At 42.1% G+C, this 27,399-nt stretch overlaps 1 protein-coding gene across 4 annotated transcripts in view; it reads right to left on the bottom strand.

The window, feature by feature from the left end:
* Nucleotides 1–27,399, bottom strand: part of Map4k3 (mitogen-activated protein kinase kinase kinase kinase 3) — a 143,164-nt gene that overhangs the window by 9,060 nt on the left and 106,705 nt on the right. For all 4 annotated transcript variants that reach the window (XM_060363879.1, XM_060363882.1, XM_060363884.1 and 1 more), the window contains 14 exons: nucleotides 25,571–25,629; nucleotides 19,239–19,277; nucleotides 18,973–19,026; nucleotides 17,071–17,113; nucleotides 15,580–15,739; nucleotides 14,574–14,686; nucleotides 13,855–13,896; nucleotides 12,599–12,683; nucleotides 10,631–10,710; nucleotides 6,959–7,019; nucleotides 6,764–6,881; nucleotides 5,714–5,772; nucleotides 3,998–4,101; nucleotides 1,961–2,132 (listed from right to left, as the gene is read on the bottom strand). In XM_060363879.1, the coding sequence (XP_060219862.1) occupies nucleotides 1,961–2,132; nucleotides 3,998–4,101; nucleotides 5,714–5,772; nucleotides 6,764–6,881; nucleotides 6,959–7,019; nucleotides 10,631–10,710; nucleotides 12,599–12,683; nucleotides 13,855–13,896; nucleotides 14,574–14,686; nucleotides 15,580–15,739; nucleotides 17,071–17,113; nucleotides 18,973–19,026; nucleotides 19,239–19,277; nucleotides 25,571–25,629 (1,189 nt within the window). The remainder of the gene's footprint in view (nucleotides 1–1,960; nucleotides 2,133–3,997; nucleotides 4,102–5,713; nucleotides 5,773–6,763; nucleotides 6,882–6,958; nucleotides 7,020–10,630; nucleotides 10,711–12,598; nucleotides 12,684–13,854; nucleotides 13,897–14,573; nucleotides 14,687–15,579; nucleotides 15,740–17,070; nucleotides 17,114–18,972; nucleotides 19,027–19,238; nucleotides 19,278–25,570; nucleotides 25,630–27,399) is intronic.

Here is a 27,399-nt window from a genome sequence, read left to right as displayed (position 1 = left end):
GATGGTGGTCCCCTTGTCAACATCACCAGCCTTGACTTGTGGGCTTACCAAACGAAGCACTCTGGACTTGGGCCTAAGAATGCGCTCATGTAAGCTCACATTTGGGAAGCACTGGACTGCACTCGTTAATGATCACCTGCATCAACATACTTACTAAAGTAACAAAGTGTGATTAAAACGGTAAAATTAATTGATGATTATATGCAGGGGAAACTAGAGTTAAATAATAGTTAAAAATTTAAATCTACACCATTTAAAATTATATTTAAATACTTAAAAATATAAATGTTATAACATGCCTACACTGAAAGAAATTTTTTTTTTTTTGAGACAAGGTCTTTGTGAAGTAGCCCACGCTAGCCCAGAAATCACACCTTTCTGACTGGGCCTCCTAGGTGCTGGGTTCTCAGTGTGCACCACCACTTCTGGCCTCCAGCAGCTGTAAATGGCTCCTTCCTCCTCATTTAAGAAAGACTCTATGTTTATATGAATAGTAGCACCAAACAACTGAATTCTGTAAAACTCTAAAACTAAGTGTGAAAAGAAATGGAAAGCACTATTGAAATATTAAGAATATTTGCTCATGTATTAAGCTGTTATCTGTTTTTTTGGGAACTATGATTCAGTTTGTTGTATTAATACAGCTTTTTCCAAGAAAAATTACTAGAAATGTGTGATTTCTGTATTTTGAGGGTAGGGAAGGAAAGTGCTTGGGACTGAACCCCTGACTGTGTGTGCTGAAGATTTTACTTTTAACTATGCATGTGTGTGGGAGTTTGTAGACATGAATGCAGGGTCCCGTGGAGGCCAGGAGGAAGGTAGCAGATCCTTTAGAGCGGTGCCTTGTGAGCTGGCCAGCATGGGTGCTGGGAAGCAGACCAAGGTCCTCTGTAGGAGCAGGGTGTGCCCTTCGTGACCGTGCTGCCTCTGCAACCCCAAGACAGGCTTTGTGTGGACTGTGCACGAATATGCACTCTATCTAACACCCGGCCACACCAGCAGCCCACAGAGAGACCAAGGCTTCTTTACACATATTGTGGCTTTCGAGGTGAACAGCTGCCTAAAATGTGTGACTTTACGTAATACACTCCTCAAAAAGCGGAAGACCATACTGCCATCTCCTCATTTTATGGCAAGGCATGTTGTCCTAAGAAAGGTGTTGAATAAACATACACTGTTATGGTCTGGATTTGAAATGTCTTCAATAGGCTCACTTTTAATTTTACATTTTAAAAACGAATTTACATGTGTGTGCATGTGAGTTACAGTATGGCGTGGAGGCCAGACGATGCCTTGCAGGAGTCAGTGCTCGCCCTGTGGGTCCCTAAGACAGAACTCTGGCTATTAGGCTTGGCAGCAAGCACCTCTGCCCATTAAGCCTTCTTGCCCCATATTTCATTCTTGCTCCCAGCTGGTGGATGGTGCTACTCTGAGAAGCTCTGGGACCCTGGGAAGGAGGGGACTTGCTGATGGAAGTTCACCAATAGGGACAGGGTTTTGAAGGTAATGACTCGACTCATATCATGTCTTGCTCTGGTTCCTGGTCTGACATGATCTCAGTAGGGGCTCATCACATGCCCCCAATGCCAGCAACTGCTCTGCTCCACTAGGCCTTCCCTGCCATGGTGGCTGAAACCTTTGAAACCGTATGCCAAAATAAATATTTAAGTTGTTCCTGTTATACAATAGTATACAAACCACCAAGACATATAACAGATTCACAACCAAATTTATTTGCACTTTTTAAGAGTGCATGTGCTTTCTAAATCTGTGTGCTTCCCAATCAAATTAATTTAAATGTGTTGAACATACTAAATATACTTTACAGCATTTTATCTCTTCTTCCAGCTTACTAATGTAGTTATTTAAGACTGGCTCTTTACACAGTTTCTTCTTGCTGGGAAACAGAAACTTTAAAAAACCATATTCACTGGCTTTAATAATTACAGTGATCACAAACCTGATTCTGTAAACCACGACGAGGTAGAGTTTGGATTGACAGTCTCAAATCGGACCACTTGGTTGAAGTCTCGCCCTCTACTGACCCCAACACAGACCAGAGGGTACTCCTGCTCAGGCACCACCAACATCTCGAACATACGGAGTGGACAGGGCATTGGGAACTCTATGTGCTGGAGAGAGACACAAAGACGCTGAGCAGAGGCCCCAAGGCCACACCACCCAACAGCAGCAGGAGGGGGAGAGCTGAGCCTCCCCAGATGCTTCTGCTCTCAAGACTGGTCCCTGCTCCAGGAACTCAGAGCAGATAAATCTGAAGTACAAAGCATCACTGTTACATAAAACTACACAATATTTGGGTATTAGTGCCCGGAAGGGACCTCACCAGCCTTCTCCCTTGAGAGCTGAGTTCCTTACCAGATAAGCAGACATGGAGGAAAGACAAAAAAATGCCAATCGACATGAGATGTGCCTCTTTTAAGTGTGAGCAAAAACACCCTAAGAGAAATCTGGCCTGCTATCTCAACACTTTCATCAACACTTTGATAACTTTGATACAATGTCACTCTTTAATTTATTTAACTTTAAATTATTTTTTATATTGCTACAAAAACAAAACAAAAAACAAACAAACAAAAAAAAAAACCCAAACACATACCCAGTGTAGAGCTCTGAAGATAAAAAAAACCGCTAACTTCATTAGTAACAAGGGACAAAACAAAAGATTGCCACATGCACCAGGAGGGCTTACATAAAGGACACGACAGCTGAGTAACGGAGGATGGGTGCAGTTATCAGGATAGCCACACTAGCTAGACACGCCATCCACCAACGCTGACTGTGTGCACTCCTTACGACTCAACAACACACTGAGCGCCCCCACTCTCCCAGTGCTGGGCACAGGGGTGCACATGGCTATGTCCTGCCCTTACTTGGGCACCCACACTTAGGGCCTCAGGCTTGGACAACAAGCACTCTTACTCCCCGACCCACACCCCAGACCCTCTTGCACATTCTTCTTCTTTCTAGTAAAGATGAGAAGAAATGGTCTAATATGATAGAAAACAGCACGTGGAAGTCGTTCACGATGAAGCTGAATTCCTCTCTATGAGTGTGGGTAGATAGCATGAAGGAAGAGTTTTTACTTTAGAGAGGTCAAGAATGGAAGGAAGGATGCAGCTGAGGCAGAATAAGAAAAAAAGGCAGGGGGAGACTGGAAAAGCCCAACTGTACAGATATCCTGGTCCACCTAGTGAAAGGCATACCTTTTCAAACTAGATAAAGGAGAGACCAAGAAAAAAAAAAACCACCTAATTTTTCTACCAGTAGGCTGCATTCTATACAAACTGATAAAGCTACTTTTCTGTAGGCTTCAATTTACAGTATTTTTGTGCAGTGAAACTATTTTCAGAATTATTACCTCAAAAGATTTTAAAATTTTCCTTAGCACCAACAAAGCCAGAGAAACATTGAGAACTATAGCTAGCTGTTAGCTGTCTGAGACTTCAGGGACTGGAAGTCAGTAGTCAAGACATGGGGCCGTACCACAGTCCTCCTGACTGGTTATTCCAGACGGACCAAATGCTCATGAAATCCAACCACAGAAGAGCAAATTACTCAGTGTAACTGCTGTTCTTCATACTTTAAAAAAGAATTTCCTTAATTTTTTTGTTTTCTTTCTTTTTATTTTTTTGAGATAGGGCCTCAAATACCCTAGACTAGCCTTGAACTCCTAAGTGCTAGGATTACAGCAAAGCAAAATCACATCTAGATCTTCCTTGAAAATATCTTGAAGATGAAAGATCCTAGAGAAAGTTTCCCTGAGGACACGGGAAGGCCTTGAGAGCTCTTCATTCCCTTCCTACAATCCCCTCAACGGCCTCTTTGGTTTCTCAGGACTTTCACAGAGACAGCAACATAGTGTTTACACACTCCAAAAATTCTCATCAGACTTGAAAATTAGCTGAAAAAGTTGTTTCATCTTAAAGAACAGAAAAGCTAATGAAGGGTTGATCCTGCAGATGCCATGCATGCTTACCTTAATTGACATGAATTTCTGCATTGGCTCTACCCATTCCAATAAAATGATGCTAGTCTGAAGCGCCCCACATAGGTATTTATGGCCGGTGTAAGGATTTCTCACTGAAAAGGCAAAGAGGTAAACATCAGTTTTCTCGGTATATAAAATCCTTACAATAATAGTTATGTGCACCCCCCAAAAAAAAACCAAAACAAAAAGATTACAAAAAAAAGAAAAGCAGGCTGCCAGTCTGTTATTAATTGGATAGGCTAGTGCATGAGAAGTGCTATTTCAGGATCTAGTGAGAGGTGACCCCAGCACTGAGAGGGTTTTGTTCCTATGCACTTGTAAGCTGGTTGGCCATGATCAGGTGTCATGTCTACAGTGGCAGTGAAGGTAGCAGAGACTGTACCACCCCGAAGAAAGGGCCAAAGGGACTCTAGGAAGACACTGTCAAATAATACGATATGCAAATTCAGGTGGTTCGCAGGGCGATTTTAACAGTAATGTATTTTAAAAGTAAAATATTTACTTATCTCCTTTTTTTTATTCTATGATCACTAGAAAACATTACACGCACTAATAAAATTTTACAATACAAGCTGGTAAATAATAAAATCGAAGTGCTTCAGTGCTTGAGCTTTTCTTACATTTAAGATATAATGTAAATACATAGTAATAGGGAGGTTTTTTTGAAAACCATATGAAGGACAAGAGCAAAATCCATCAGCTTCACACAGGTTCGAAATAGTTAAAAGGCCAACGCCGTGAGGGCCAACACCGCCCAGCCAAAGCCAACAGAAAAGCCCAGATGGGAAATGAGGGACAAGAAAAACCTGATGTCTTTTCTCTCACACACAGCCAAGTGGAGGGGCTGGCTGCCATGCAAGCCACCATGCTGACGGCAGCCTGCCGCCCGCTCTGCCCAGGCTGCGCAGATTTCTGCTGAGTTTCCTGTGTCTCCGCACCGCTTCTGTCTAGCTCAGTTTGCTCTTCATGTACAGATGGACAGTGAATAGAGCTCACGTCCACATTAGTCCTCACGGACCCAGCCGTAGCCTCCAGCTAAGATGAGTGTTCAGCATTTAGCTGCCAAGTGTTGGGATTCATTTCCCCACATCGTCTCTGTCTTCTCTGTGTCTCTGTGTTCACAGTGCCCTCTGCAGCCTTAGAGTGAACTCTCCTGCGGCACAGCCTATGCTCTTCTCCCTGGCCCGTGTTTAACTCTCTCCATATGCCTGGCGGTGCAGTCCACTGCACTCACTTCCCCCGTGAGTCAAGGGAAGCAAACAATTTGGACTTTTTTTTTTTATTATTATTGTTATAAGTACACAGAACAAGAGTTGTTATAAAGGAGGAAGAGCAGTTTAGTCGAGGGGTGTGCGCACAGGGAAACTACAGCCTTACTATCATGAACACATGGTTCACAACTCCAGGCAACAGTGAGCAAAAGCAGCTCCATGAGCACTCGCTGAGCAGAGGGCTGAGGGATAAGAACTGCCCCCAGAGGGCACGACGTGCTTATCCCTGTGCTATAGTGATCGCCCGCTATCTCTAGTTCTCATAACAACGGTGCTCTACGTGGCCCAGTCTACACAGACATAGGAAGGCCAAGAAATGTGCTTTAATTAAGGGTGTGAGTGTGTGTGTGTAAAGTGTCCCCTATGGACTGTGAGCCTCACAGGGCTTCCTCACACACGGCAGGGAGGTCACACGGCTCTGCAGTCTACTTACCCACACAGCACTTCTGACACCCCTTGGTTTCTGGAATTTTTGCTGATACAGCAAATTTCCTACATTTGAAAGGAGAAGAATTCATGATGCAGGCAGGCAAACTGTACATTGCAAAGATGCTATGACAGATCAGTGGGGAAAGCAGGAGCTGATAAGTCTATATTAAGGTAGGAATACGGGGGCTGGAAAAGTGAGTCACTGGGTAAAGAAAGGTATTTACTACCAAGCCTGATGATGCGAGTTTGATCCCCAAGTTCAGTCGCTACCCATGTTGGGCCGTTCACAAACTGCTTGTAACTCCGGCTCTAGGGGAACCAATACCTCTCTGGGTAGCTATACACACACGCGCACATATGTGTATACAAATAAAACATAAAAAAATAATCTCAAAAGACATTTGTCTATAAAGGGGCAAATCATAGCTAGGCTGTAAACTTAGCAGTTAACAGCAGATCCTCAAGGTAGCTGAACGCTAAGGGTTTTCGCTATTGGCTTTACAACCAACCAATCTTGGGAAGGAAGACTAGCTGTCGCAGTTTGACTTGAAACTGTGTGTGACTCAAAACTACCGTTTGGTCAGCAAACGAGGGCGGATATTACAATACAAGTGAGAGCTTAGCGTGATTAAAAATGCCGAAAGTACAAAAGCAAAACTCCTCACCTCTAATTATCTCCCAATGCAAAAAACATTAATTCAATAAATCATTTTGACTTTCTAGGCTTAAGAAACTGTACTTTAGAAAATTCACTTTATGTAAGTTAACACAAGCATATTAGGAACCAAGGCAATGTATGTAATGTATAATTATGTGAAAAATTAGTTTTATCTTTGCAGAAAAGACAGAAACAAAAATTCAAGGAGAAAATGTTTGTATAATCAGAAAGCACAAATTATAACTTTAGAACAAAAATATGACAAATAAGCCCTTGTTAGAATACATTACATATGACTTTTTAGCAAAAAATTTCAATTAGCCCAAACTTCCCCTTCTCCTGAGTAAGTGCTTGTATGAGTGTGTGATTGCTAAGGACAGAAACACAACCAGTTACCTGGGCAGTATTCTATCGGGGAGCTTGTGTGCGGGAATCGCTACAGGTAACTTCTGCATCTGTCTTGCATAATCAAAAAGCCCTGGTAAATTATGGGAATAGAGCTGAGAAGCTTTGCCTGTGAAGAAATAAGCACCACGTGAGAGCAAATAACAGGCAACAAGGTTTGCTAAGATGCACAAAAGTGAGTCTTACCAGATATCGACAGTAAGCAATTGTTCATCACGTACAGCCATGTACACCTGCGGGGGAACAGCTGACAAAAACATACAAAGTTTACAGTGGTTAAGATCTAGCGGCTATGTAAAGAAGTGTCAAGAGGCTAGCTCTTCAGTAGTTAAAATGCACACACAATATATCAAAGAAAGCTAACTGCCCACATGACCTGAGTTTAAACCCAGCATGATTCACGTGTCATTGGTGCTGCAATGTGGGACCATGTAACTCCAAAGAGAATAACAAAATTATTATTATTATTGGTTTTATTTGAGACAGGGTTTCTCTGTGTAGCCTTGGCTGTCCTGGACTCATTTGGAGACCAGGCTGGCCTTGAACTCACAGAGATCTGCCTGCCTCTGCCTCCCCAAGTGCTGGGATTACAGGTGTGCACCACCATGACTGGCTGAGAATAAAAACATTTTAAGTAACAGCCATTCTTTTATTTTGGTCCTGGGGCTAAATGATTAAGTCTCCTGTGCTTTCTTCTTAAAACATCCTTGTTAAGTACTTGCACATGTATACTGTAGACCAAGAAAGAACATAATGTAGAACAAAAGGCTGCGAAAACTAGGTTTGTACGGGAGAAAGGCTGAGAGGAACCATGAGGAGACCTTGCAAACTGCAAAGGCTGGGGCAACCGGGAGCTGAGAGAAACCACAAGAACCTATGTGTTTGTTCGTGCCTTGTGTGAGAACTGGGGAACAGCTCAGAAAGCCTGTGATGTGTGAGCAATGGGGCAAAGCAAAGCGAACCAATATGCTCTGAAGACAGGAAACAGCAGGTCTCATGGAGACGTTTCATCAGCAGGCATCAATGGCCTGCACAGCGGCCCCCGGAGCAGCAGCCTCAGTGACCTGGGCCCGTGTTAGAAATGCCAGTTCCCAGACGTCACTCACACCCACCAAAGCAGTTGTGAATGCGGAATGAACACTGTACCTAAGCAGACCTGCTGGTAACTGTGATAGTCACTCATGTATGTAATTAGGTACTCTGACTTAGCAAACTTGTTTGCCGGGCTTGCTCTGGCAATTCCTACAGGTCTTGCCAAACTGGACTGGGATGAAGGTAGGGAATAGGAAAAATGGAGAGATGATGAAACTCATCAAGGCTCTAAGGACATTACTGAATTTAAATGCCAAGTCATAACAAACAAAATGTAATAATAAAAGAAAGTATGACCCTTATTAATAAAATTCAAATAAATAAAATACAGTGAAAGGCTTACATTTCACTTACTTGAGATGTGCATTTATGAAATACTCTACTAAAAAAAAAACAGTAAAAAACACAGACTCTGTACCTATAGATAACTATGTCCTAAATCCAGATTCAACACTTATCTTCTACTTATGCTGTAACTGAAGTGGGAATTTCCTGGCTACCCTGAGATCTCGGGGCAGAGAAAGCCAATGACTCATTCTAGCCCACACAGTAGTGGACCTGCAGCAGGAGAGTGATTTTAATTTAATCAGTGTTGACCTGGGTAATCTTTACACAAATACAAACTTAGAATGACTTCCTTAGTGTCAGACATAGGACTATGTTTTGCAACTATGAACGCATTCACACAGAAAGTGCCAGGACAAAGCACAAAAGTCTTTCACATTTTAAACATGGGGCAATGGACTGGCATTTACATCTAGTTTTATTCAAGTGTTGGATTTCATTTTGGATTTTTTAACCATCTCAAAAAAAAAAAAAATCTAAAGTTTTCCTAGATCACCAGTGCTTCCTTTAGTGAGGTAGGTTCAGGGTAAAGTAATCAGCTTACTGAAAAAATGTAACGGTCAAGAAGGACAGGTTCAATGGTTTACCTCAATCTGCACGTTCTTGAGGACTACGTGACTTCAGGTAACATATTTTAATCTTTGCACTCTTATCTGGAAGATGGAGCGTGTGGGCTGGAGAGACGGCTCAGCAGTTAGAGCACTGGCTGCTCCTGAGGAGGACCTGGGCTTGATCCCCAGCTCTCATGTGGCAGCTCATGACCATCTGTTGCTCCAGGTCCCGGGGATCCAACACCCTTTTCTGACCTCTGTGTGCACCAGGCATACACATGGCGCACAGGCATGCAGGCGAGACACCCATACACATAAGATTTTTAAAAATTAAAAAGGTTGAGGGGGTCTGGGGATAGCTCAGTGGTCGAGCCCTTGAGTAGGGCATGCAAAGGCTTAGGAGTTTGGTTATAGCAACTCAAAAAAAAAAAAAAAGGGGGAGTGCAACAAGAGGTACAACAAGTAGCACACATTTACACTTCTCGGAGACTGTTGAAGCGAGGGAATCACAGTACAGAATCTTTTTAGGGGGGGCAGGACTGAGGTTTGAACCCGGGGCATTGTACATGCTAGGCAAGAGCTCTACCAGCAAAGGGCCCTGACTTACATTAACTTTATACAGATCTTCATTAATATCAACTTCACTATTAGCATTTTTGCACACTGTGCTGACAAAAGGTCCCCAAGTCATGTGAAATCAAAATGTTTCCATCTATATTAGTCTAGCCTCACCTCTTCCTCTGTATTTGTAATTCTTAAATACATTTGCTATACGGTGTGTGTGTGTGTGTGCGTGCGCGTGAGAGAGAGATGCATGTATGTGGGTGCGCCTTTCATGGAAGTGAGAGGATAATTTTGTGGAATTGGTTCTCTCCTTTCACCTTTACGTAGGTGAGTTTCAGGGACTGAACTCAGATGTTAAAGGACATGGCAGGAATCCTTTTCTTTATTTAAATTACTTAAAAACTTTTATGTGCATCTGTCTCGTGCCTGGGGAGGTCAGAAGAAGGCATTGCATTCCCTGAAACCACAACTACAGATGGTTGTGAAACTCCACATGTGCTGGGAATCAACCCTGAGCCCTCTGTAACAGTAGCCAAGTGCTCTTACTCTGAGCCTTGTACCTTTAAAAGTTTCACTAATTAATGCGTTATGTTTTTATGCACCACGGCCTGTGCCTGTGTGTGTACGTGTGTGCGTGTGTGTGTGTGTGTGTTTAGGCTGGAGTCAGGGCATTTGCAAGATATCTGGCTTGTTAATGTGGGTGTGCAGATCTGGCCTCCAGTGTTCACAAGTGTGGAGCAGGTGCTCTTAGCCACTGAGCCACCACCCCAGCCCTCTGCCCAGGCTAGCATGTCTGCATCCTCTGACCAGTCTCATCGTCTCCCACTGTCATAAACAGGTATTTCTAAAACAGAGGTTTGACCATAGCCGAGTACACAGAGCTATGGGCTTTGGCAATCTATTGCTACTTTCTAGACTCTGAACGGTTCAATCACTCCTGCCCACACGTCATACTATTTCACAGCTCCACAATGAGGCCTGTGCCATCCTTTTTGTCTGTTTATCACTCAAGGGCCACCCAAACTCATCTTTTACACCTCTCACAGGAAGCACTGGTGACACTTGACCATTGGCCAACATCCTGTGCTCATTCCTAGAGTGCTATCTAGTGTGAGTGCTGCAGTCTGTCTTTCAATAATAGTGTAAGCTTTGCAAAGGTAGGAACCAAGCCTATGGCTGTCTTCAGTATCTGATGAGTGGAGGCTCCGTGAATGTTTTATGAATAAAAGAAGTGCCAAGTCATAACTGAAACTTATTTCCAATGTCTGCATCTATTACAAGAAAAAAAATACAGAAGATAGCCTACCTGTTCCATTGATGTTTCATGAAGTTCATTGAGATTAAGGGTGTAAATGCCCTCTTCAGCACCAAATATCAAGTACTGATCTGAAATAACAGAGACACTTCATTAACTGATTCAATAAACAAGATGCATGAAAATGTTTGTATCATCTAAATTCAATAATGTGTTACCACTGAAAAAGCCTGTGACTTTTAGAGTTTTAAAACAAAGAAGAAATTAGGCACATACAAACTACGTTATATATAAATGATGGTCTCAGAACAATGAGGAAAACACTGCATGAGGGAAGCTTGAGGAGTGGCCTGCTAGACTCACTAGAGACTGTTACTGAGAGTCTGCAGCTACTTTTTCTAAAGTCCTCCAAGAGTAGATCATGTGCAAATGACATAGCATGAAAACCAAAAACTAATTCAGATTAAAAATTATTTTTACAGACGTGGTGGTTTAATAAGATGTGGTGGTTTAATAAGATGTGGGAATCAACCCTGAGCCCTCTGTAACAGTAGCCAAGTGCTCTTACTCTGAGCCTTGTACCTTTAAAAGTTTCACTAATTAATGCGTTATGTTTTTATGCACCCATAGGCTCATATATTTGAATGCTTAGTCACCATGGAGTGAAGTATTTGAAAGGATTGTAGCCTTGTTGAAGAAAGTGAGTCACTGGGAAGGTGGACTATGAGGTTTCAAAAGACCCGCTGGGCCCAGCTCTGTCTCTTGGCCTACGGATGAGGACGTAGCTCACAGCTACCGCTCCAGTGCCACGTGTGGTGCCTGCTCCCCACTGTGGTGACAGTGGTCTAAGCCTCTGAAGCTGTAAGCAAGCTCCAAATTAAGTGCTTTCTTTTATAAGAGTTGTTATAGACATGGTGTCTCTTCACAGCAATAGGACGGTGACTAAGACAACAGACCATCATCATCATCATCATCATCATCATTATTAGCTATTACCATAAGCACTACTATAAAAACACTGGATTCTGGAATGGGGAAGGCAAAGGAAACAAACAAAATGAAGTAGGTGCTGAGGCTGCAGCTCAGCTGTCAGAGTGCTTGGTTAGGTGGGCTTGACCCAGCGCCACACAAACGACATGATGGCACAGGCATGTAATAACAGCACTTGGGAGGTAGAGACAAGCGGATCAGAAGTTGATGGTTATGTCTGACTAGACAGCAGGTCTGAGATCAGCCTGGGCTAAAGACCTGGCCTAAAACCAAACCATACTCACCAACCCCACCCAGGTCCTGATCACTGACTGTTAAACCTAGGTATCTGCCGGGCCACTCAGTATCTTCTAGATGGAAAGAGAAAGGCAGCCAGATCCTACCTAATTGTTTTTGAGAAATACATTGTGACCTTCTCTAGGCTGGGCTGAGGTATGCTAAGAATAACTTAGACCATATGAGAACCCCTAAACTGTGCAGCCTTTAGGATCGGTGCTGGCACGAGACGTATAGCCACACAGCAGTGGGTTTAAACCAAGGTCTCTCCCATCAGCTGCCTGTGGAGCAATGAAGCTGAATGCCAAATGAAGGCATCGATGGAGTTTTAGAAGGATACATATATATGTGTCTTCTTATGTACATTTGTGTAAGAATGTTCACAGACGACTGTGAGTATTTTACAGAGCTAAAGAGAGAGCTGTTGGGATACAGGTGTGCAGAAAGAGCACCAAGTCCTAGCTCCTAATCACTCTGATTATGACCCCTTCACAATTTAGAGTTCCTCTAGACTCTGAGTGTCTGGTAGCCAAGTGATTTCAGTTGTGACTCTATGAAAATAGGCACATTGTACAGTAGCAGAAGGAACACTTCTGGATGAAATAAGGGAGGCCGGATACTGTAACTATCAGGCAACAGGCTAACTGCTACCTCAAACTACAGTAACAGTATAGACCAGTGTGTCTACCTTAAACTTACAGACAACATCAAAACTCTTAGAGTCAAATGAAATGGAAGATACTGTGGTACTACCTCTTGTGTCTGGGTTAATCCAGGATGTGGCACAGTGGATTTTCAAAGGACATCCATTAAAAACCTTTGAGAAACATGCTCCCATCTGGAAAAGTAAGGACTCGTCAAACAAAAGTGACAAACAATGGGAGACCACAGAGGGCACAGAAAAATTAAGATCACTTTCAGATTTACAGAAATAAATGGGTCAAGCCAGTCATTCATCTAGCTTTCTTTCTGGACATACACAATTAACTTTTTGATAGTATTACACAAAGTTTCCTGGTATAACAACAATTTTTCTGGATAAAAAATATTTCGTACTTTAATTCCTTTATTATTTCACAATAAACAAATAAGTACCAATAACCAATTCTGTGTAGTAAATAATTTGTCAGTAAGAATCAGAACCTCTATCAAAACAACACAATGTTCTTAGGTAGAAAATAATTATAATCTCCACAAAGAAAATGTTGTTGTTTGGTTTAATGATAAACGTCATCACTGAGGCCAGGCTTCATGGCACACGCCTTTAATTCTCACACTTGGGAGGCAAAGGCAGGTGAATCTCTGTGAGTTGAGGACAGTCTGGTCTACAGCATGACTTTCAGGACAGTCAGGACTATACTGACAGACTCCATCTCAAAAAACCAAAGTCATCATTGAATTTCATATTGTAAAGGGTTGATTTTAAATCTACACACATACAGATATGCACACTTCAAACTCAAAATATACACCCCAAGGAGCACCCTGAGGACAGGCATGGCTCAGCAAGCAAAGGTACTCGCCTCTAAGCCTGACCTGAGTTTCACCCCCAGATCCCACAAGGTGGAAGGAGAAGACTCACTCTAGGGAAGTTGTCCTGTGAGTTCCACGTATGTGCTGTGATGTGAAAGTACACACATATGCATGTGCACGCACGCATGCGCACACACACAGGCATGCGCACGTACACACATAAATACACAGCACACATAAACACATACATACACACACAGAGAAACACAACACACACACACACATGCATGCACATATACACACACAGGCACATATACAAAGAAACACAACCACCCACACAAACGCACATGTACATGCACACACACAGGTAGAATTTTCTTTTTAAGTACAATAAAGGCTAAGTGTGACTGTGATGGCAGCTGTCATGTCAGTGCTGGGGGCAGGGTAGGGAGCAGGCAGACACAATCAGAGATATACTCTGGAAGAATTCTCAGCTCACTTAGTTTAAAATCAGTTATCTGACACTGAGTACTTACGTGCACTTTAGGTGTTGGGGGAAGACCATTACTGATTGGCTTCTAGAAAAGAAACACATTGTTAGAATTGTTTGCTGCTATTTTGCAAGAAAATCCTGCATTTCAAACTCATTTATTTGAATAAAATACACAAGTACAATACCACCATAAAATAAAACAATAGCTATTTTTAATTTTCCCATATTCTTTCCGGAGTTACTTGCTACTGCCTGAAAGCAGTTTGGTGTCCACCCTTTCTCTAGGTAACTCTATATACTTCTACATTAACTAGGTTTCTGGGCACCATTTGCTTTCTGCAGTGATGCAGGTCAAACTCAGGGCCTCTCACATGTCAGGCACTCTATTAGAAGAGAGTTTATTAGAGTCAGTTCTCATCGGAGAGGATAACCAGCTCAGTTATCCTCTCAGTTCTCATCGGAGAGGATAACCAGTTCTCAGGAACGAACCACAGTGTAAAGGTTAGACTTACATAAAGATCATGATTTATATTCTACTACATAAGAATGGACCTAAGTTTAAACAAGGTTATGTTAGTTTACTATAGCAGAGGTAGCTTTACAATTTAAATAAAATACTATTGCTACAACCAACAGTCTAAAATATCAATATAGTAATTATGTAATATGCAATTGTTGTGGTTTCAGTCCTTGTAAGTGTGACCCCTGCTACATACACAGGGAAAACAAACCAAGTGTGGGTGTATAAACACCAACACTTACTGGTATGTCTTTCTTCTCTTTTCTGGAAAGGTTTGTGCCTCTTTGCTCATTCTGCTGCTGATATAATGATCCGTCTCGTTCACCATTTAGCTGGAAGGAGCCAACTCCATTTCCTTCAATAAGAGAAAGATATTGTGAAAGGACTATTTTTCAGGAAAGATTTCCTGAAGACAATTAAACAGGAGAGAGGTGTGTTCTGAATTTGAGATCTCCACTCAGAAAAGTCATCCCTGAAGGGCTGTGTATTTTCTTCTGGTTAAAGCTATTTCTGGCATAACAGGCAAATTTAAATTTAGCTTGTATCCAAGTAAACAGTTATTTCATTAAAATGAGAAAAACAGTAAATTCATAATTACTTTTGAGGAACAGACCATTCATATTACAGATAGTTATCATAAAATGGTAACAGCTTTTTAAAAAAAGTTCCTCCGGACAACAGAGGGAACTTCACAGTTATGAAACAGTATCCCCTAGTGCTAATTTATAGACAATATCTATACATACCAATCGTTTTTCTGAAAGTGATTAACTAAAATTAAGGAGTCAAGGAAAAACACCCTCATCTTTTCTAAAACAAAAGAAGCCTACAACTGAACAGGTTTCCTTGTTTGTTCAAAGCTTGACTTCAACTCAGATACTGTAGCTACTGATGAAATAGACACAGAGCCATCCAAACACAGGGATGCTAATGGCTAAGGGCTGGAGAGATGGCCAGGGCCAGGTCTCAAAAGCTGTAAGGCTGCTCACAACTGTCTGACTCCAGTTCAAGGATCTGATACCCTCTTCTGGCCTCTACTGGCACTAAGCATGAATGTGAAGCACATACATATCTGCAGCCAAATATTCACACACATGGACCTAACAAAAACCAGGAACAACCAGGAGGCAGGAAACATGTCTACTAGCCACTGCCTTTGACATTTCCTCCCACAAAGGAGTTTCGATCTTCTCTTGGACGTGTAGAACAAACACCTGTGAAAGACTGGACCTTGTCCTCCCCCCTCACCTAAAGCAGCAGGCTTCTGTGGGGGCAGCCTTGGGGGAGGTGGTCTAGGTGGGACGTGAGATGGCTTTGCTGGGCTCCCCACCGAGGGACATCTCTTGATTGTTCCTTGATTACTGTCCTCAGCAGAATGTGTATCCTGTGGTATGAAGATGGATTTAGGCTGAAATAACACAAAAAAGGAAACCAGTGATTACACAGAAGATTACTTTCCTCAAGTAACTATTATTATATATCAGAGGCTTTCAAAATGTGCTCACTAGAGGAGTGTCAAGGGAATTTAAGATTCAGGATATCTTATTACTTAAAAGTTATCCTAAAAGTGTACACTAAAATGTGTTGAGTTTTGCAGCTGTGGAAGGGGGATATGAACTAGTTGCTCTTCCCTTCTGTCAGTGTCTCAGAAGCCTTCCCAATTAAAAGCAGTCTTTCCGACTGTGCTCCAGCTTAGCTGCATCTCCCTAGAGCTGAAGCTGGGCACTAAACTGTCCCTTGGACAAGATGGCGTGCTTATGTTACAGTGTAATCTTTCAGATCAGGGACAACAGAAGACAGCAACTAAAATGCTCCTATATTGGAGAACACCAGCAGTGAGGCAGGATGCTGGGAAACTTGTGAGGCAGTGGAGAAACCTCCCCCAGCTAAAGGTTTGCAGAACTTGCAACTTCTTCCAAGTGTACTCTTCAGATGCCCACCAAAGCAGCCTCTAGAAGCAGTGCATCACCTTTTGCTCAAGAACTGGGATTTTCTCAGTAACACCATGCAAAAAAAAAAAAAAAAAAAAAAAAAAATGCTGCCAAGGCTGACACAGACTGCAGCACAACTCACTGTGCAACTGAAACTTGTTATGAACATAAACCCTGTTATGAACATTCTGTTATGAACAGAAAAATGTACCAAACTGCTATCGGTATGCATTCATTTTATTCTTGAAAAATCTGTAGATATGTTGTATACATGTATGCAATTAAACAAAACCCTGTAAGTTGGGATTTTGTTAGGCAAAGGGTTAGTTCAGAGCACAGTGCTTGCCTAACATGCACGAGGGCCCCAGATCTAATTCCTAGCACAGCCCAGGGAAAAAGCTTTTGTTATTAAATTGTTTTCCAAAGCAATTTTCCAAATTGCTATCCTCTTTTTATATTTTTAATTTATAATTATTTTCTGAAAATTAAATGCCTGTGACAATAGTTTATCCCCTGTCTATAATCAGCAATCAATTAATGATAGGTTATAGAAAATATGAAAATAAAAGATTTCTAGGTAGGTGGAAACAACACCAATCTAGAAATTACTTCCACGTATAAATATTTAAGATGGATTATTTAAATGAGTACCGAGTCATCATTTTTAAAAAGGCAAGAGTAAAATTGTATTCTTAGGTACTAATCATCAACTCCGAATTTTTCTCTGTGGATGGGACATGCGGGCAAGGCCTGGCGAGCAAGACAGCAGGGGCGGAGGCGGCAGGGCTTGGGAGGGTAGTGTGTCTACCTTTGGTGGCAGAGGCGGTGGGGCTCTTGCTTTCATAGTAGAACTGAAACAGAAAACACACAGTCAGAGCTCCATATGTGAAGAAGTCAACAGTTACTCTGAACGACACAGAAGGAAAACCTTCCCAGACAAATACTGTTTTCTGGGTTCAGGAGGTTTTTGCAAACTATTTTGTAAAGTGTCCACATCCTATCGAAGGAAACTGTCCGAAGAGGTGGACGTGTGTCTTCTTGGTTTCAGATGCTGTCAGTGGTGCGAGGTGGAAAGACGACCGTCCGCTTTTTTTTTTTTTTTTTTCAGTCAAAAGGTAAATGAGGATCTAGGCATCAATTGGACACAGCATATGTGTCTTGCTTCCTCTTCTATGAAGTGACAATGTTCTGACAAAAGCAACTTAAGGGACAGAGGGTTCGAGGTGCTGCCTATCACAGCAGGGAAGCCAAGGCAGCGGGAATTTGACACCTCTGGGCACATCAGAATTCAGTCAGTGGCTCTTAGCTTGCTTTCTCCATTTTACAGTCCAGGGTCCTTACCTGGAAGTGGCCCACCACAGTCAGAAGGGGCTTCTCAATTAACCCAATTAACGCAAGCAGGATCATCTACCACAGGCATACCCAGAGGCCTGTCTGACACAGAATTCTGGATTGGTCAGGGTGATAACACCAACCACACAATACTACAGCTTCATTTTTGCTACTAACAGGTAGGACACATGTATGTATTTATGAAGTGGGCGGAACGTCAACGAAGCTAAGATTCACTGTAATTAGCTTTACAAGATGACCAAACACCACTTTTAAGTCCACTGAGACACAGAGGTGCGACCCAGGGTCACAGCAACTCTTCGTGTGTGTCAGTCTGGTGGTGTGACACTGGCACTGTTGTCTCCTGTTAAACTGCATCTTCTTTCTTCACCAAACCAAAGCCAGCACCCGAACAGTCTTAGCCCTTCCAGTGGACATCTGTAACCGTGACCTCCCGTTCAAAATAGTTATACCCAAGGTGGTTCTTTATTTGAAACACATCAGCTGACATTTAGTCAAGCTTTGTAGTAACAGCAACAATCAGAGCAGCCACCAACACTTACTGACAAGGTTCTAATGCGTACCTTTCCCCAGCGGCTTTTATTGAGCTTTGGATCCCTATCTGGTGCCCAGGTCTGGGGGTGTTATAGATGCTGGGACATGGTGCCTGGGTAATGCAGGCTGCTAAAAAACAGCCTTGAAGTACAGCCAGATCTTCTTTCCAGTCCCATCTCTGCTTCCTGGTTAGCACCATGTGAGCACCCAAAGCTGCAAGCTCCCACTGCCACAGACCAAGCTGCTTGAGCCACCAGGCCTTCCCCCACCATGACTGACTATGCTCTCTGAAACTGTGAGCCACGGTAGACCTCTTTCCTTAAGTTGCTTCTGTCAGGTATTAATTAGATCACAGGGATGAGAGAAATAAATAATAAACTTTCTAAATTATAATTCAAACGGTCCTTGGTAATTAGCTACATGAATACAAATGGAGGCAGGAAGACAAGGAGCTCAATCATTCACATGTGTATGGCAAGTCCTCGGCCCACCTGGACTACAAGAGAGCCTGTCTCAAAAGCCAAGGCTGGGTTGGCAGGTGCACAGATAGGAGGCCATCATCAGAAGCCAAGTGGGTCAGCACCTGGATCCTGAACCTCCTAGCCTCTACAGCAGGGAGAACTAAGCTTCTGTCTAACCCATCCGGTATAAGGCATATTTGTTATCCCTATCTGAAGCTGATTAATACAAGCAGAATAGAAAAGCAACAGCACAGAGACTGTGGTATAACCTACAACAGTGTTACTTATATTAAAATTATCACTCATATTAAGCTGCTTTTCTTTTTCTTTTCTTTTTTGCCAAAAAGAGCCACAGAACTTACTGTTTAGAGTCATCCTCACCCCCTTCATCGTCTTCTAAGTGTGCCACGTGACCTCTAAAGAGAACAGACAGCATCATTAATGGCAGACTTCCCCACAGCAGCTATGGAAATGCAGGAGGCCCACCGCAGGACAGGACTTTGTCTGTCTGTCTTTACAGGACAGACTGACATCTAAACTAACAAAGCACAGATGACAAAGAAGGGGGAAACGATTTATCTCATCTCTGACATAAAGTACATCAAGCTTAATTAAAAGTTGTAATTACCGCTGATGTAGTTCTTCTTCAACAGACTTTAGAAGACTCCTTAAAAGACAGAAAGGAGGGGCGTGAGTGAAATGGGATCAAGTGTGTTGTCTCTATTACTTTACCGACAAGTCCCCCGAGTGCACTCGCCACACTGACCACTTCTATGCCGCAGAGCTTACGTTTTAGTGAGGTAACTTTAGTTTTGGTTGCTAATGTCTTTGTTATATGTATCCTATATGAACAAAACGAAATTCATTCTGATACCGGCTGAAAATTACTGATTCACACAGGAGACAACTCAGCACAAAATGCTCTAACAGAACTGACAAAATAGCTGCAGGGTCAGAACCAGGGGTTTCCAGGACTCAACTTCTCCCTGGAATGTTCCACCTGACATTTGAAATTAGGTTTCTCTTTCTTAAAACGAGGAGGGTGGCACACTTGGGTAGACTCATGCTCTCAGGCACTCCTGCTCAGCATGTCGGCTTTCTGCAGAAGCATGCATGCATGTGCTGGGAGCATGTGAAGGTAGCGGCATCTGCTTCCACAGAGGACGCTCACTCACCTGAGCCCTCCTCTCCAGTGGTGCACACACAAACACATTTACTCTTTTAGGAGACTAAAGCTGTGTCAGAGCAGCTAGGAGGGTTTTACCATCAGGAGCAAGGTTTTTAAAGAGGCTTTTCTTTTCAATCATGTGAGGGAACTGGGGCATTCCTGAACACAGCAATTGCGGAAGCACACCACCTACCCACTGTTCATGCGCTGAAACTCAAAGCCTTCTCCAGGCTGCTGCAATTACTAGGAGAAACGTATTCTTCCTAAAGCTTGTGAGGTACCTCTGAAATACTTTTCTTAGAATTATCATACCATGAAACCCAAAAGGTATGGTTAGCTGTCTCCTGTAGACAATAAGCAGAATGGTCTTAGCCATCAAGTATTTCAAGTGGGTCAGCCTGGTAAGTTTTCAAAATGACAAGTTATTAATCTGGAATGGCCAATGACACAGAAAAACAATAAACCGATTCCAAGTACTACCATCCCTAGAAAGAAAGCCTGAGGTTCCACAGGTCAATGTCCTGTGAAGCCCCCGGGGCTCTAAGCAATAGGAGCTTGTGGCTGGAGCAGTATTATGGCAAGGGCAGGCAAAGCTGGCTGGAGGCTGACTCCTGCCATCACTTCTGCAGGCTGTGTAGCCTTGGATAAGTGACTTCAATGTGCACGGATGTGCTTCAGCTTCTTGAACGTACAACGGGAATTACACCAGTAGAAAGTACTCGAAGAAGGAACAGGTGGATGAAGGAAAGCACCTTCGGGGCGTAGGACCCAATTGTGTCACTGTGTTCTTACGGGGTATCTGCGAGACACACTCCAAATCAGAGCCTGCAGAAACCTGTCAACGACAGGTGTGCCTGCAACATCCTACTGTTTGCAGAACACACAGCCTTTTCTACTTTACTTCTGCAGCTGTTTTCTACAAACTATGTGCTATGTGATAATACAGATCAAATAAAGTAGCAGACATGAAAATTTAGCCATCGTCCAGCAATATAAAGAAATATAATAAAAGAGAAAACAATGCCATTTCCTGACAATTATTACTTTGTCAGAGGAAAAATAGATCTTTTCCTATGAACGTTGCCTGTTATGGCCCCAGTAGTTTGCTGGACTCACAGGTGTGGCTGGGGTTATTTGCTCCAGTCAAGAAGAACCAAGGGTAATGTGTCCAAAAGGAGCTGAAAAGGAGGCATTTGGGCTGGTCCCTTACAGTGAAGACTTAAAAAAATGTACAAAACGGGTACTTTATTAAAGGTAAATATACATTATTATTTTAAAATAATTAAATATTTCTGGGAAACCCTGTCTAATTTCCACACTAAAACACTACATTAGCAGCAGGAAGTCCTCTTCATGGCAATGATGCAAAGTGGCCCTAGATCTGAGCAGTGTGGCTTTCCCAACTAAGTGTGATCTCTCTGGGGGATGGTGGGCTTTTGGATCATCCCAGAAGAAGCCAGCAATGGCAGCAAATGCCTGCAATCCCGGGCTGTCTAGTGAACAGCCTGTCACAAATAAGCAGAGCATGTGGCATAGGCATTAAGATTTAAAAATAATCAGGGAGATAGTTTACATACAGTTTTACTTTGTTACCATAGCCAATAGGTTCCACATGGCATTTTGCTTTGTGTGTGCTTGTGTGTGGGAGAAACACATGTTTTCTGCAGCTCAGGCTGGCCTCAGACTTGCTCTGTACCTGAAGACAGCCTTGAACTTCTGACCCTCTGCTTCCACTTACTGAGTGCTGGGTAACAGGTGTGGACTACCACATCCATTTTTGTTTTTTGTGTGGGTGTGGTGCTGGGGACGAACGGAGGGTCCTGTGCATGCCAGGCAGGCACCCTGCTGGCTAAACTATACCTCAATTCTCACACTCTGCTTCTGAGGAAGAATCTTACAGGGAGTTCTCTAATAACATTGCTTCTATTCATTTATTTCTATGTCTCCTACTGTGAATTAAAGTATTCTGCTAACAAGTTATACAGTCCAGAAAGTCTCCTAAAGGACATGTGGCTGACTTGTGGCTTCATGATAGAGAAAACGAGATACAGCTCAGCTTGCTGAATGAGCCATTACAGTTCCTACAGCAGAGAGGACTGGACAACATGTGGAGTTATTCCCCAGGCTCAGTGCCACAGGACAACAAAGCCACCTTCTAACACCCACTTGACCTTGGCTGTTAAAGAATTTTTGGTAATAGAACTGAATGACTATATTGAAATGATGGAAAATCTGGTGAAAAGTTCTACATTAGAACAATGTCTGAACACAGATTTAAGTGACAAGGCAGGGACACTGGGGTGGGAAAAGTCTGGCGCCACCGTCAAGCACTCAGCACACCTGAATTAGCAAAGGGAGTCACGCGGCAGCTACCAGGCTTACACAGTTGCCAGGCTGACTCAGAGCAACCTGTGTAGGCACTTCCCTGACTGTATGTAAAACCAGGAAACTCAACATTTCCCTAAAATTCAAGAACAGTTTTATCTACTTCCCAACATAGTCGACAATTACTAAGTGGCTACTTACATGTAAAGACAATTAATAAGCACCCACTAAGGCCTACGGGTGCTAAACACTACAAAGAATAATGGCCATTTACTTCTCCTTTAGCATCCTAAGACTCAGGTACGACTACAGCCCTCATTTTACCAGAGACAAAGGTAGTCAAGTGTTCACAGGAAGAGCCAAGGCAGGCATGGCATTGGCGACTAGCGCAGGGAACTATGATTTGACTATGCTGTACTCCTCTCCAGACACAGTTATCTTTACAACTCTGCTCTACACTACAAGCAAAACTAGACATGGTTTACTTTTAAAAATAACTGCTTTGATTAAAAATTTTTTTAAAAGGCCACAAGCAGGGACCCCAGTGACACCAGGATTCAAAGGAAAAGGTGTTATTGGCTGGGTTGGGTTAAAGCACTTCTGTTATAGAACTCAAACTCAGTGTAACACAATTGCAGGTTCCTGTAAGATCTGAGACAGGCAGACACCCGTCAATGGAATCTTTCTACCTTCCCCTTCAGAGAAAGCAGGAAATCCTGAGTTTTAAAGCACTGTCTAGTCACAAGAATAAAGCAGACATATCAATACAGTAAGAGAAGTGCTCTGTCCATGCTCACGTGACATGTATGTATACACCTACACATGAAACACAGCCAGAGCTAAGACTTTTGGCCAACCTACCTTGCCAATGACTTGTTATATAGAATACAGTTCCTTAAGCACAAATCCAATTCATCAAGGAATGAAGGGTGGGCAAATTATTAACATTTGACCTATCCAATGTAGCTACACACACTCAGAAAATGTCTAGCAATAAAAAATGAGGCAGCTGGAAGCAGGAACTCTGGAAAAGCATTCATGGCTGTATTATTTTGCAAGCACACCCATTTTAAATGAAAGGGAAGTGGTATATGGTCACCAAATTATTCAGCCTATTAAATACATGAAAATTTGGTTGTAACAAGGTCCTTGAAGCTTGGCAAGGTGGCACACACCTATAATCTCAACACTTAGGGAGGCAGAGGCAGGTGGATCTCTGTGAGTTAGAGACCAGCCTCGTCTAACTAAGTGAGTTCAGGACAGTCAGGGTTACACAGAGAAACCCTGTCTCAAGAAATCAAAATCCAAAACAAAACCAGAAATATAAACAAACAAACAAACAACAAACAAAAAAACAACCCCCAAAAGAAAAATAGAAAAACAAAAAGGTCCTATACTCACTCATATAAACATATAACATAGAATAAACCCACTAAAATCTGTACATCTAAACAAACTAAGCAAAAGAGAGGACCCTAACTAAAATGTTCAATTCCCATCCTGAAAGGCAAAGAGGATGGACATCAGAAGAAAAAGAAAATAGGAAACAACCTCAGAACCTGCCACAGAGAGCCTCAGAAAGCCTCTGCCGTGCAGACTGTCAAAGCAGATACTGAGCCTGATGGCCAACTGTCAGGCAGAGTGAATGGAATTTTATGCAAGAAGTGGGAAATAGCAAGAGCTGGAGAGGACAGGAACTCCACAAGGAGAGCAACAGAACAAGACAATTTGAACACAGGGAACTTCCCAGAGACTCATACTCCAACCAAGGACTATTCATGGAGATAACCTAGAACCCTGACAATGCAGCCACTTCTGATGAGAACTGATAGACTAAGATCAGAAAGAAGGAGAGGAGGACCTCCCCTATCAGTGGACTTGGGGAGGGGCATGCATGCAGAGGGGGGGGGAGGGTGGGACCGGGAGGGGAGGAGGGAGGGGCTTATGGGGGGATACAAAATGAATAAAGTGTAATTAATAAAAGTTAAATAAAAAATTTAAAAAAATAGTAAAAAAAAAAAGAAGGTCCTTGAAAATCAATAGCATCATTTTTAGAAAAAAAAAAAAAATCAACCAATCTTTAAAATCCACTAACCCACAGTGACACACAATCTATTCTTTGTTATCCACTAAAATCAGGACAATTTAAGTAGCAGTTAATTACTGCTCAGGTAAAACTACATTTTATAGCAGGGGATTCCGTACTTATCTTCCACTTTAAGAAAGATAAAATCTACTGGACTGTACACAACTTTAATTCCGGTACTTGGGCGGCAGAGGCAGAAAGAGCTCTCCAAATTTGAGGCCAGCCAGGGCTACATAGTGAGGCCTTATCTCAAAATATACACACAAATAAACAAACAACAAAAAGATAAAAGAAAAAGGCAGAAACTAATAAATAATGACAATTTCTTTTATATTTAGCTGAAACTCAGATTAAACTCAGATCAAAATTAGCACACTTCTTTAGCTTTTCATTAAAAGCCTTTTCTTTGTGCTAGAAACTGTTTTTAAGTGAAAACATGAAGTATTTAGATTATAGAGAAGACAAGGTTTACAGTTTTGAAGTGTCATTAATCATCTCTCTGCAGCCTAACTTAAAATATGAGAGCAGATGTCTAGATCTCTAATGTAATCAAGAGTGAACTTTAAGTTCTAATTTAATATAGACATATATACGTCCCCAGAATACTTCAGTAATGTAAACACTCCCTTACAAATTGGCTTTTAAGAGTGAAAATTCACCTCCGAAATCAGAAATTAAGAAGCTAGGAAGGGCAGTCTTGGGTTCTCAACCCTGGCTTATGACGAACTTATACCATGCTTTTACCAGCTGGATGGTGCCTGATACAGAGGAGGCATTACTAGATGCTAAATTTATTTCTTGCATGAAATAGCTTTCAGAAATCCATGTCTATTCTTACTTCTAGTATTCTTTTTTCTTTTTTAAATTATTTAATTATTTTTATTAATTACAGTTTATTCACTTTGTATCCCCCCTGTACCTCTCTCCCTCCCCCCTCCCAATCTCATCCTCCCTCTTCCCCATCCAGGCTCTTCTCCCATTCCACTACTAGTATTCTTTAAAAGCCCAGCACAGCTAAAATGAAGCCTGGGATTTCTAAGCAGCAAGGACGACCTAGCATTTTCATTGGCTAGCACAGCTGAGAGAGGAGTCTCACAGAGCGTAAACAGGTCAATTTTAGGAGGAGATCAGCTAAAGCGCAAGCTCAGCACAGCTGGACTATACTGTAACAAGAAAAGATCTGCAGTTAGGTTAACAGGCTGATCCTCCCAGGTGACAATCAGTGACGACAGATGGCCAGTGGGGAGAGCACGGGTCTCAAGTGCACACTGTGCAACATCTACCAGCCCAATTCAATTTACCACCTTAAATATGAAATACAAAATGTAACAATATTAAAGACAGCTACTTTGAATTTAAATTTCAAAAGAACTTTACTTACTTGTTTCCACCTAAAAAGTAACTACTTTGGTGTCCTTGTCCGTATTCTAATTGTAGATCCTGATGGCATAAAGCAAAATATTTAGCACAACAGTATATCAATCACTATACATTAATATATTAATTACATTAATTACTTTAAAAAGCAAAGCCCCAAGCGCCAAATAAATCTGTATTGCTATATACTCTTAAAAAGAAGGCATGGTGGCACTTTCAACAATCTAAGGCTGTAGTTCTGATTTTTATACTTGAGTATTTCTTTGGGAATTTTCCCAAATGACATCTACAAGTTTCATTTGGGGTTATTGTTATTGTGATTAGTATTTGTAAAAATTAGCTTGTAGAAAGAAAAAAGCTCAAATAAAAAACTGCTAAGCTACAACACAGCAAAAACAAACAAACAAACAAACAAACAAAAACCCAAAAGAATAAGCGACAGCCTATCTTGGTTTGGTGGTGTCTGCGGCACCTGGAGCGGCTCTGTGCATATACACATTCCCATATTTCTACTGCTGCTTCATGCAGGGGATTAGTGTTTCAGACAGAAAGCTGGCTCCACTGTAGGAGTGAGGAATGCATGTGAGCTAGGACAAGCCTGGGAACTGCACTGAAGGACGGTTAGGAAGACTTTAATGGTTAAAACAGAAAAGTGTAAATGACTACTGAGAATTCCTTGACTGTGAAAACATCCTGACTGAATGCTGAAGGCTGCTGAGCGCTAAGAACTAACATTCAGGAGAATACGCAAAATACCTTCTTGAGAAAAATGTACTATCCAACAAACATAGAAAGAACCAAACTGCCTTTCTCCCCTGTACTCTGATGACTGATCTTAGGGATTGTCTTCTGTTAGAACTCAGCAGGATATGCTTCCCTCTCACAAGGTGACATCAGATGTATGACTGGGGCTCTACAGAAGTCACTTTGGAATAACCTCGAAGTCAGGGACGGCTCTACTGTTTCCAGAGTTTACCACACACATGTTCTCTAGAGCTTACACTGAAATTTAACCTGTCTAAAAGTCTCTTAAAACAGTAGTGGGGCCACCAATTCCTTAAACACAGCAGAAAAGGCCAAACCTGTCTCCCTTCCTTCCAGCCGTGGTCCAGCACAGCACCTGACACACAGACCATGCTCTGCATCATAAATGCGTGTTCAAATGCCACCTGTATCATTTCCTGGAAGCAGACAGACACTTGACCAGTGTAGAGAAGCACAGACATCCCGAGACTGGAATCTGGTAAGTCTAAGATCAGAATACAGTTCCACACACTGCACTGTACAATACACTCCAAGGCCTGTCTAAAACCCATCTGCTGAAAACCAAAGTATAAGGCTCAAATTTTGTCCCCTTTAATATTTGGCTTCAGCAGTGCATATACTAACTGTTTTTGTCAGTGACAGCATAAATGAAAAAGACTGGACAACTGTCACAGTGGTTACCATATGAAATTCTAATGAAAAAGGATACCTATTCTCTTTAACTTATGACATACCTTAATAATTCCATGTCACCAAGTCACAAGCCTGCCACGACTATTTCACTTTAAATTTTAGTGGTCACGACTTTATACTTTATGCACTAGCATTCAGCCAACAATGTACTCATCTCTGTGGATACTTCGACGTTCAAACTTGTGTTCAGGTATACATGACCAAGCCCTCTAACCAGAGCAGCGACAGCTACAGTCAATATAGAACTCATAAACGTTTCACTTAAACAACAGCTTCAAAAGCATGTATATATACAGAGAGGGTATGGCTTCTGTTGATGTGCAGCAATAGCCACTTAGCTGAGAGATGACAATCAAAAGTGGTTGACAGTAATGA

This window comes from Meriones unguiculatus, chromosome 1 (assembly GCF_030254825.1).
Source record: "Meriones unguiculatus strain TT.TT164.6M chromosome 1, Bangor_MerUng_6.1, whole genome shotgun sequence".
NCBI classification, from domain to species: Eukaryota; Metazoa; Chordata; class Mammalia; order Rodentia; family Muridae; genus Meriones; species Meriones unguiculatus.
The sequence above is the reverse complement of the archived record's forward strand: the minus strand, read 5'-3'. Positions and strand labels throughout refer to the sequence as shown.